The sequence below is a fragment of the Apis dorsata genome, unplaced genomic scaffold (genome assembly GCF_000469605.1).
Source record: "Apis dorsata unplaced genomic scaffold, Apis dorsata 1.3 scaffold_108, whole genome shotgun sequence".
Classification (NCBI taxonomy): Eukaryota; Metazoa; Arthropoda; class Insecta; order Hymenoptera; family Apidae; genus Apis; species Apis dorsata.
In genome coordinates, this window is record NW_006263404.1 from 214325 (window position 1) to 226772 (window position 12448).

Here is a 12448-nt window from a genome sequence, read left to right on the forward strand (position 1 = left end):
GAAATTTTTTTATTTTTTATATTATAATTATAATTACATTAAATTTTATTTAGATAATAATAACAATCATAATTTTTATAAATTTTTTGATTAAAATTTTTTATTTTATATAACAATTTATCAAAAATAATTTATATAAATATAGAAATATAAATTTATACATTAATTCAAATTTTTCGTAATATTAATACAAAATGTTATTATTATATATAAAAATATTTTATAAATATTCATTAAAAGATATATTTTTGTTTGATACTTTAAACATGCAATAAAATAAATATAATCAAAATATATTTATTTAAAAAAATAAAAAAAATATAAATGACAATTTTATTTAAAAATAAAATTAAATTTAATTTAATAAATTTTTATGTTTTTAATAATTTCAATTTTCAAATTTTTTAAATGAATATTTAAAGAATAACTTATGTGATAAATAATAAAAATTTTTAATTGAATAAAATATATACCTGTAAACACCAATAACGGAAGTATAATGTCGTGTACTTTTTAAATCTCGATTTGTGAATAAAAATTCGTATCTACAATTTCGAAAAGAAGCTAAAATATATAGAGCTTGCATGTGTCTTCCTTGTAACTATAAAAATAATATTTTTTATTATTTAAAAAACAAAATTGAATTAATGATTTAATAAAATATACTAACACTATGTATAATTTTAGTATTTACTGTTATAAAGGTGTTGTAGCCAATACCTATATAATAAAAAAACAAAAATATAATTCACATTAATTATAATATTTTTTATAATATTTTAATATTATATAAAATTTTCATATTTATTATTTTTTTCTATATATTTATATTTATGTTTTATAAACTATAATAATTATTATACTTTTATATTTTATTTATAGTATTTATAAATTACAAGATTATAAAATTCGATTTTAATTGTTAAAAATATATGTAATTTAAAGATTTTATTTAATATAAATTTAAAAGTATATATTTATAAAAATGATTATAAAAGAAAAAAAAACATTAAATTATTTATGTGTTTATTAATGGTATGTATTTATGATTCATACTTAAATTGATTTTAGGATGAAGCAAAGAGTGCCATATAATTCTGAGATTGGTCACTATCAATCTTCCATTATCACCTGCATTTCCTTTTGTATCTTCTATTAAATCGAGTTTATCAACATTAAATTCTCCCAATCTTAATTGCATATGACTAGTAGAAAAATAAAAATTTATAATTATCGTAAATATCCATTATTATTCGTTTACAATATTTTAAATAAAATATAATAAATTATTCTTTACGCAACACTATAAATTTTAATAGTAAATCTCAGTTAATTTAATTTTTAGTACAATTTATATAAATTAAATTTTTATTCATAATATATGAATAAAAATCAAATAAGATTTATATAATAATAATAATTAATATGAAATATTTAAAAAAATATTACTTGTAAGAAATATCAAATCGAACTTCATTATCTTGCCACATTTTCTTCTTACTAACAAATTATTATATCAATGTATTGTAGAATTCACCTATTATAAATCTAATCAATATCGTTACCATATTTACATATATATATATATATATTGTTTATATACAATATCATAAAATAACATATATATATTATTAACAAGTTAAAATATTTATATATTTCTATTATTAAAAGATTTATTAATTATTATATACGAAATAGAAATAACATGGAGTTTATTTATTAACACAGAAAAATAATTTTTTTCTTTCTTTTCATAATTAGATATATATAAAAATCTAATAAAATTTATTTTGAATCAATTAATTTTTTTCTGTAAAATATAAAAAAATTAATTTTATTTTGATCTCTTGATTATTTCATTTTTATGTATTATTGTAAATTTAAAATATAAAGATATTTTCCTTTGATGGAATAATTTTTCTATTGTGAAATTCTTCAAAATCGCTTTATATTTGCATTTAAATTTGAATAAATTATTTTTTAAAGTTTTTTACTTGTTAATTTGAAAACAAATATAGACAAGGAAAAGAAATAATGAAAGAAGAAATAATGAATAGAAATAGAAATAAAAATTATGGAATCAGCGCCATCTTCAGAATGGCTCAAATGAAACAATAAAGAAAGGATGATAAATAATAGAATTTAATAAATAAAATAATAGAAAAGATAGAGGTAGAGTGAGAATGAATCACCAATACCATCTTTCGAGTATCAAAGATATCGTTTCAAAAACAGAATAAGATAGAATAAAGAAAAAATTAAATATTACTGCCATCTTGAGAATTTTTAGAAAGATATTTTTAGTATTCAAAAGATGGTGCTAAGCCTTTATTCTTATTCTACTTTATCCTACTTTTAGGGAGATCTTAGGTTAGTTAAGATATATATATATAAGTTAAGAAATGGACTTAACAATCAATTTTTATTCTATTTCTATTTTTCTTTTATTTTATGTTTTATTTACTATTTCTTTTCTATTTATGTTCTATTGTATTTCATTTGCGGTATTCTGAAGATGGCGCTAATGTCATAATTTTTATTCTATCTCTATCCTTTTATTTCTTCTCCTTATTTTTCTATTTGCTCCTCAAAATTTATGTATTCAAAAAATGGCTTTGATATTTAATTGACATTAACTTATCTTCTTTATTATCTTATTTATATCTTAATTATTTGTATTCTTAATTATTTCTATTCTGTCTTTTTTTTAAATTTTTCTTCTTTAACAAGATTGAATTAGTTTTAATGATTTAATATACTTTATTTTTAATTTAACATTTTATTTTTTAGTAATTTATTTACTAAATTTATTGTTTTTATTATATAATTGAGTATACATCGAATCAAATTCTTCTTTATAGAAGATACAAATTTTTTAATAAAGTTTTAATACTTTTATTTTTTTATTTTATTTTTTAAATAAGACAAAAGCGTTTATATTAGATATTAATTAATTAATAAATAAATATAATTTACAATTAGAAAATGTAAGTATGTTATAGAATAGATACTTAATTAATTAAGTTTATTATGAATGCATTCCATGTATACTTTCTAACTTAAAACAAAAAATAAAAATCAATTCTTTTATTCCTATCTTATCGTTTATGATCTTCGTGGTTTGTGTTTTTATTGTTTTCTTGTTTCATCTTGAATTTTTATATTTAATTATTCGAATTTTTCTAATTGAATATTTTTTTTTAGTTTAATTTCTTCTTGAATATTTATTTTTATAATTATATATTTAATTATATTAACTAAATTAATTATATATTTATTCTATAATTTATTAATTTTTTTTTGCTCTCTTCAAATTTTGTTCGAATGAATGTCGAATTGTGATATAACATGATAACAAGAGTCATTGAAGAATGCTTCTAAGCTACTTTGAGTAATGAGTGGGAGGATCCGCATTTTTGCCGATTGATATCTTGATACCAGAATTAAATTCATATTGGATGTTGTCTTCATAATCCAATTCTAGAATTTTTATTTACTTTCTATTCATTTTTCCTTTTTTTTTTATTTCTTATTTCTTTGTTTCTCTATCGAGATGTTCCAAGACCTCTATATTCCTTCCTTGCATTGTTGCACTGGCACATTGAATACGTTTTTCTACTGTCATAACTCTCGGCTCGGTTTATCTTAAGTATCATCTATTCGACGGTTTGTGCAAATCAATTGATGTATGTTTGGTACATAAAATTGATAGATAAGATTGGCAATGATTCGAATTGATTTTTTTTCGTTTTTTTTTTTAATTTTTCTTTTTCGCGTTTTTTTATTTGTATTTTACTTTCTTTTTCATCTTTTATTCTTTCTTGTTCTGGTTTTTTACTTTTTTTCTGAAAAAAATAAATTTTTCAATAGAGCATCAGTAGTAAATGAGATTCACTTTTTGCTTTAAATAAGAAAAGAATATTTTTGATATAAGGATGCTGTTAGTAGGCTGGTTTATAGATTTTTAGTATTTAGATCTTTAAGATTTTGATTAAAAAAATTTATGGCAAATCGTTGAACAATGTGCGAGTTAACTTGTATTTATTGCAATTAATGCGAGTGATCGTTGAATATAATTTTATAATGTATGAGATATCAGGTTTGATATATGAGAAACGATTGATAGTAGAAATCTATGTCCAATGTATGTAAAATATAAATTGTAAAGACATATTTTGCTTTAACGATTTCATTCACAATCCATTATCATTTATAATAATTATAACTTGCAATATATAATATGTGATTGATTAATTCAACTTGATGTAACTTGATGTACTTGACAATGACTTTGAATGTGGCATCATATGTTCATATCGCGTGTATGACACGGAAAAGCATTAATATCTATGTGACGATTGCATACATGTTTAACTATTGTGATGATATCTAAAGAAATATAAAAATCAAGAATTCTACGTATGCGACAAAGAGAAAGAATTTTAATAAATTTTTAATCGCATGCACGCGCAAAAGATCTGATAAAAGTATCGGTGAAATATTAAATGAAATTTATTCGTAAAAATTTGCTATGTGATACGTATATGATGATGATTAATCCCTCAATAGGTCATAATAGAAATAGATGCCACGAAAATTCAACTTGCAATTTATAAATTGGGAAACAACTGATATCCAACCAATTACATATGAGGAGAATAATATGAAAATGTTCAGTATTAATCGATTGGATTTTCCAAGAATTGGTAAATCGAATTGCGATAGGGCAATCTCCGCAATTAACGTTCACACCCCGATATAATCGAATTCTTCGAAAAACAAAATCGAAACGGATGGCTAGAAGCGAGCTCGATGCTCGATCTTTATACCATCTAGCGTGTGATCGAGTCGAGTGAACTTTTCGTCGCAGCTGCGCAGGTGTATCACCGGCACCTTTTCATTAACATCTTGTCCGAAAAGGCAGTCACGCCAGCAGAAAGCTTTGGTGCGGTCGAGTCATCTTATCGATTTCGTTCCGTTAACAACCTTTTCTCAATAATCTGTTCGACGATCGGGAATAAAATCACTTTGGGCGTATAGATTTGAGAGGCCGGAATCTGATAGTTGGGATAGGAGAATGCAATGGACGAGGGCACAAGTGATCGTGCTGACAAAAGGTAACTAATAGTCAAATATTTCCGGTGTCGAGTCACATCGGTGGGAGAATGTATTGCAGGCTATTGAACTTTCCAAGTTTAACGAACCGTTAGGGGCTATTTGTTCTGTAAACTATTTGAAAAGTCATTCCATCTTAATTTCTCTCCTTATTGAGAGAAATTAACGATAATTTTTCAAAATATTTTACAAGATTTTAATTATCGGTTTCTTTTTTTTTTATAAAACAAGAAATTTGTTATATTTTAAAGATAGAACTTTTTTGTAATATTTATATCGTGGTTGAAATTTAATAGTATTGATAGGCTTTTTGAACTCGTCTTTTCTCCAATCTCAAAAATTCTAAATTAGCATTAAATATGATCACATGGATGATGTTTTTTTCGAAAAATTAAATTTTTGATCTGAGCTAACAATAAGTTTTTTATCAAACTACTATCCTATTTCTTTGACTAACAAACGATTTTATTCAAAATCTTGGAGGCGATTCAAAATTTTTGCGAATTTTCTTAACGAATTAAAAATTTGTTAAGAAAAGATTAGATGCAATTTGGCTATTTATGAAGCAATCTTCTTTTTTCGAATAAAATTTAATCAATTTTCCAAACTTGTGTGATTTATTCCATAGTTTGATATAGCATAATAACCCTATATTAGAATGTAAATTTATGATTCGTATTTTTATGAAGATCGAAACTTCTATCACAAATTTTTAAAATTCGAAAAATATAATTGACCCAGATATTATAAATCATGTAATCATAACACGATGATTTATTGTAATATTACATGAATAAATCGTATACGTTAATAAATAAGTTACTTAAAGAAATTATCATCTTAATTTCTCGAAGAAATTTAGGACAATAGATACCAGATTTTAACGAAAATTGAATGATTGGCCATAGATTGTAATCTAGGTTAATTTCCTGTCTTGAGTAAAAGCATTCTTCGTATTTCGACTATTCATCACTTACATTAACGTTAAATGGTTTGCTATAAGATTTTTCCAATAATAAATGTGTTGTTAACTTTTGACTTATAATCAAACATTAACAAATTTACATAATTAATTCATGTTTTTATCTAAATATATAAACAGCTCCATTAGTTAAAAAACTTTATTAGTTTATTGCTTATTCCTTATCGTCGAATAAATTTGATTTACTCACGATTTTTCTACGAGAATTTTGATTTAAAAAACTGATTCCAATAATTATTATTTCACATACAATTCCAAGCATAAGTATACATGACATGATAACGATCGAAAAAATTCTTTGTCAATAACCTCAACATCGATCGAAATCGAATCTGTTAATTCAGAAAATGAGTTTACGTTAAAAATTCATCATAAATAGAAGGAAAAAATAGAAGGATAAATGAGATATTGAAATCCTGACTTTATATTTATGATAGATACTCACGTAATGTTATATGCTCAATGCAAAAATTTCTTCAATCAGCAAAGCAATATATACAATAATTATATAATTTTTTTGTTAACATTTTTGTTAATCTTTGATAAATTAATATAAAATAATTATCAGCTATTTAAACGCGCAACTTTTTTTTTTCTTCAAAGTAATTAGATTTGCATGTTGGTATAAAATGCATCGAATAGATCGAATCATGCGAACCAGTAAAATTACTGACCGAATCTACTAGTAGAGTTGCGTGTGCGTACATCAACGCGTCACGGACATTTATTTGTCGGTGTATGTAAAATTCGTGGTCGGCTACAATCATGGAAAATCGAGGTCACCAGGTTATGTTGAACTTTGACGTCGCGTTTCCTTCATTGACCCTCACGATTATTCGGCACATGAAAGGTAATTCTCGAATAACAACTAACCTAACTTCTTATTTCTTTTGCGAAAGAGGATTCGATCTCGATTATAAAATACGTTCAATCTGATGAAGATATGTGAAATTAAAAAATAAACGAAAAATTATAAACATTCGTTAAATTTGTTCGTGTTTTACACCCCAATTGCTTTCCCAAAATACATTGATGGTCTTTTATCGCGTGATCATGATGGTCATTGATCACGTAAAGCGCAAACTACAAGTTGAAATAAATTACTCTAAAGTAAAAAATTCTTTTAAATAATATAATTCAACGTGCTATAAATCGTTTATTATTGATTAAGATTTATATTATTTAAAATATATTATTTAAAATTTTTGTAATTATTTATATAACTTATATAATGTTTTTAACGAATTTGTCTAATTGATAAAGATCTGTTTGTTCAAAAGCTCATTTAAGATTTGGGGATAGATATTTGTATATGTTCCAAATCTGTATCGATAAAGAGCACACAGTGTTTGAAATCAGGGCCAGTTTCCAGTAAAGATAATATAATTGTGTGCCAATCACGAAGAAATGTTGGTCAATTACGCTCACTCTCTTATTTTGTAGGTCATGTTGAAGTATTGATTGCTAAACAGATAATTTTATTTTTTATTTTCAATTAAGCAACTATTTTATTTCGAAAGTTTTCACAATTATCATCTGCAAATTTAAAAATAACATTATCAGAATTATAAATCTTTAAAGAGTGATCATTTATTTTCTGTAATCATTCATCAAAAAATGACAATTAATTTAATGTCAATTTCTTCTTTACATTATATTTTCGATATCTGATTTCAAAAATTTCTTAATAATAAAATTATGATTTAAATAAATAAAAAAATATGATCAAATGATCCAGCTAGATTTGATAATTTTCTTATTTTATAATTGAAAAATAAAAACAAGGATTGCTTATTGATATTCATTAATCAAAAATAATTTTCCAAAGTAACTAAATTATAAATATTTCAATTGCTCAGATTTCAATATTATCTATAAAACTTTAAAAATATCCATATAGCTTCTTTAAACATAAAACTCAATGAATTGATGTCTGCGAAAATAAATTCGTACCCATATTCCATGTATCACAATTTTCTATTTTTACCAATTCCATCATCCATTTTATCAATTTCTATCGTGACATAAGTTAGCAAAAGTTCTTTTTAGGTCGAAACATTTATATAGATTCCGATAAGTATTGTTACGTCGTCAATGTCGTTGGTACGAAACTGGATAATGCTTAAACATTTCCGTGCACGTAAACTATTAGGCTTTAACGAAATTTCTTTTTCGAACTCCTCCCTCCCCCCTCTCTTCTCCCCTTCCTTCCCTCTTTCATTGTTGTCGTAGATCGATGCGTCGCGTCTGGAAGGCTCGTTCCGTAAAGGCACGTACCACCCTCTTCCTGTTCTTCCGTTCGACCCTCCTCGGGCTGCACCACCTCCACTTCCGCCCACCTTTATATCCTCCCGCAGCTTCAATACATTCGCTGAAACATTTCAGTCCGTTCCGGGCATCCACCCGGTTCGATGCTCCATCTCTCTTTTCTTTTATCTTGTTGCGATTTTACGATTACACGTGACGTTTTATCACGTTAATTTCCAATCGAAAAATGCTATTTTTATTTTTACAATTCATCATCTTTTTTGTTAATTTGTTTATTCTATAATTTGTTTTTCTATTTCGGAAACATTTATTCAGGAAAATCACTATTTTACAATAATTTTTATACGAAATAATTCATTTCTCAAGGAATGTATTATTCTCCGATTGTTTGGTTTTATGGTCAACTTGTTTCCATAATTTGTTATGGTCTTTCCCTTTTAAGTATCCCCGAGAAAAAATATTTTGATGGCAATAAATCAGGAGAAACGAGAAACAAAATTTTTTTCCAATTTTCATCTAGTCTTCTAGAACAATTATTTTTATAACGCGTTATTATAGGCGTCGAACGTTCCATAATAAAATTGGATGGTCCTCTTACAATAAATCTTCCTCGGATACCGAGCTAGCACAGAGTAAAAAGAAAAATCGAAAGAGGAATAAATCGAAGGAAATATGGCCTTTGCTGGAAGGACTGACAGTGGACGAGTTGGCTCGTTATCGAAGAAGGCGTGTACAGGGACAACCAAAGGACAATCTTCGACTTTACATCGAGGTTGAAAACAAAGATCTCGTGTCCGAATATCGTCAAGCTTTTCGCGCGAGAAGCGAAGAATCCCTCGAGGTTCGTATTCTTCTTCGTATTCTCATCTCTAATCAATGAATCAATTTTTCTCATTTTTTAAACACCATACAACTTTACGATTTATTCTCGTTTCAAGTCTGAACACCTTCGTGATCCAAGTAATGTTGTTAAATTTTCCGATTCATAGATGTACCCCTTACCGTAGGAATGTGTCTGGCCTGAAAATCTTGGGACAAAAGAATTGAGTGAAAGCGGGCAAGTTTTAATTCGAAAAGACGTAAGGGAACGAGAGAAAATAAATCCGATTAAAAATAAAACGAGCGAGATCAATGATGATAATACAATGGAGACCGAACCTCTTACCAATTCTCTTAAACGAAATTCTTTGAGCAAAAGGTATGAATATAATATGAATATAATGAATAAAATTTCTCAAAAAATATTTCTATTAATCCATAAACGTGTGTGAAAATAATAAATTTTTTTCTAACAATGATATAATAAAAGATATTTATTAAATAGTGAACAAAATAAAGTTATTTAATCGTTCTCCGTACAGGAATTAATCGATCTATTTATTTTGATCGTTCAATTAATATCTCTACGATGTAACAGGGGTACCAGTTTCAAACGTGATAGTGAATTATACACGGATACGGAAACTTATTCGTCGTACGTGGCTTACGAAGGTCGGCATAAACCTGACCTAGCTCGTAGATCCACATCTTTAAAAATGGAAGGTGATTTGGAAACAACTACCGAAAAATGTGAAAAATTCATCCAATGGTTGAACGTTAGTCGACCGGAACTTATACGTGTACCTACACATTTAAAACTCGAAGGTGAATTTGAAACGACGACAGAAAATCAGGAAAAATACGTACCGTTTATAGGTGTGCGAAGACCAGAATTGTTAAGGCAAAATACCAATTTAAAATTAAATGGCAAGGCTAATTTCGTGCCAGAGTATACCGATATGTTTAAGAAACACGATAATAAGGGTGATTATGCAAATTTGGTTTGTTATTTTTAAATTTGATAAATACTTCGATATTTGTATTTTGCAGAACGTCCACACCCTGTAAAACCTGAAACTCATCTAAAATCTGGAAATTTATTTTTTGAAAATACACAGGACATTGTTAATTTTATCGATCCTAATATCGGGGAAAAAGAAACACGATTGATGCATGAATCGAACAAAGATACCGAAGAAGAGAAAAAAAGAAGAAAGGAGTTAATTGAGAAACAGAGGAAAGACGAGGAGATGAAAATACTGGTTTCAAAGTTAGAAGATCTGAAGACTTCACCACTTGAAATCCCGGAATATAAAGATGCATATAAGGCAAACTCTAATTCTGAGATTTCTAATTCTTTAAATTATCGTTTCATCGATTCTTGTTCTATTTTTATTTTTAATTAATTTATAGTTTGCATTATATCGAATCGAAATTGTTACGTAATTTTTATTTAATCTAATTTGGTCGATATATTCTTTTTGTCTATCTATATCACAATAACAAAAAAAAAATAAAATATCAGCTATATATAAGAATTTTGTTGCCAACAATTTTATAGCACAATATTATTAAAAATACAATTTGAACACTTCTTTACCTATAGGATTTCCCAAGAGAAAGGCCTAAAATTATAAAGCCAGAAGATGAAATTGGACGAGCTGATGGATCAAAAATACTTTCCTCTCCTACATTAAAATTTTTAAGAAAAATTGATCAAGATCCGGAATACAAATCGAAATATTTAGATTATCAAAGAGATCGAAAATCACCATTACCTTCGAGATCAATATTCAATTCTTCGCAATATGGTGTACGTTTTGGAAGACAAGATTGCAAACGATACGATCACGAAATTACCAGCGAGGTACGAGCTCAATACATTCCTTACGGTCATATACCAAGGATCGAAAGTTTAAAAATGCCTGCCAACTTACGCCTAGAAGGTAATCTTGATCTTGAACCGGAATATAAAAGTGCTTATTGCGTAAAACGTGAAAATCAATTACAAGCCGATCAGAGAATGCATTGTAGACGAGATCGTAGTTTAAGCGCTTCTAGACGAAAAGAAAATTATTGGATAAGTAATAATTCAGAACAATTTGGATTCACAAATGCTGCTCAAGATCAAGGTGCGTTTCAAATATTAAATACGCGAGTTCATGAAGATAATGTCTATGGAAAACCACCATTAAGTAATCGAAGGTTTGTATTTAAAAATTTTTGACTGTAATAAGTTGAATTTAAATAATTAGTATTAATGTGCAAGATATTTTTTACTTATTGCTTATAAAGAAATTTTTGATTTTTATGATAAAAAAATATTGATATATAAGATTTGAAATATTTAATTTGAAAGTAAAATAGATATAAATTCGAATTTTTTGTGAAATTATTATAACAAAAATTAATATTCGTTAATATTCGTTAAAATATATAATTTTGATTGTAATATGTATAATACAATTTAGGGGATCAAAATCTTCGCAAATGCATATCCAAAAACAAATGCAATCAAATATAACGGAAAATAATAAAATAAAACATAGATCGACTAGTCCAACATATCGACTTCATGTTTGTAATGTCGATGAGCCAAGAGGTTTCCGACATAGACATTCGCCATCATTTCAGTCTTCCGGAAGAATACATGATTCTTCATCGAATTGTGTACTTCAAACTAACATTATTAGACCATATTCTCCTAGTTTTGGTAAAAATACAAAACAACTCATCGACGGTCAATCATTTGTTGTTTTGGATAATGAAACTTTTGATAAGAATAAAAATGAAATACGCAGAAAACAAACAGATCAAAATTATAATATTGATGGTACATTGTCTATTTCTAAAAAAAGAACAAAACCTTCAACAAATTGGATGCCACCATGGTATGATAGTACAAATTCTATTTAGATAAAAAAAGAGTTTTGTACTTTTTAATATTGATTTAAAATAATAAAGTTTCTGTATAAATATAAATTGTATGACATTTATCAATGTTTAATTCTTCCAAAATAACACATTTAGATATATTATATTATATAAATTATATAAATTATATTATAAAATTAACATAACATAGATACATATATATGTATTATATAATTTAAATTTATAATATCTTCTAATATCGAATAATAAAAAAATAATACATGCATGTATATTAGAAATTATATAATTTTGAATATGTATTAATAAAATTCATTTTTTAATATATATAAATTAGAAATACATTATTTGTTATAAAAAAATTTTTTTTTT

General features: G+C 25.8%; 2 protein-coding genes across 3 annotated transcripts in view; one reads left to right on the forward strand and one right to left on the reverse strand.

Annotated features, from left to right (window-relative positions):
- Positions 1-1576, reverse strand: part of LOC102671477 (Bardet-Biedl syndrome 5 protein homolog) — a 2551-nt gene extending 975 nt beyond the window's left edge. Inside the window, exons 1-4 of the mRNA XM_006612329.2 lie at positions 1450-1576; positions 1057-1205; positions 671-720; positions 474-601 (exon numbers count right to left, since the gene is read on the reverse strand). Of these exons, the coding sequence (XP_006612392.1) occupies positions 474-601; positions 671-720; positions 1057-1205; positions 1450-1490 (368 nt within the window). The 5' untranslated portion in view covers positions 1491-1576. The remainder of the gene's footprint in view (positions 1-473; positions 602-670; positions 721-1056; positions 1206-1449) is intronic.
- Positions 1577-4857: 3281 nt separating this feature from the next.
- LOC102671700 lies at positions 4858-12166 on the forward strand. 2 transcript variants are annotated; one of them, XM_006612331.2, is made up of 7 exons: positions 4858-5117; positions 8924-9206; positions 9373-9563; positions 9783-10168; positions 10235-10512; positions 10791-11389; positions 11656-12166. In XM_006612331.2, exons 1-7 carry the CDS (start codon positions 5083-5085, stop codon positions 12098-12100), a joined length of 2217 nt encoding a protein of 738 aa, XP_006612394.1. In that variant the 5' UTR covers positions 4858-5082; the 3' UTR covers positions 12101-12166. The 2 variants fall into 2 exon arrangements, with proteins under 2 accessions (XP_006612394.1, XP_006612396.1); XM_006612333.2 differs by having other exon boundaries at positions 9783-9907.
- The last annotated feature ends 282 nt before the right edge of the window (positions 12167-12448 follow it).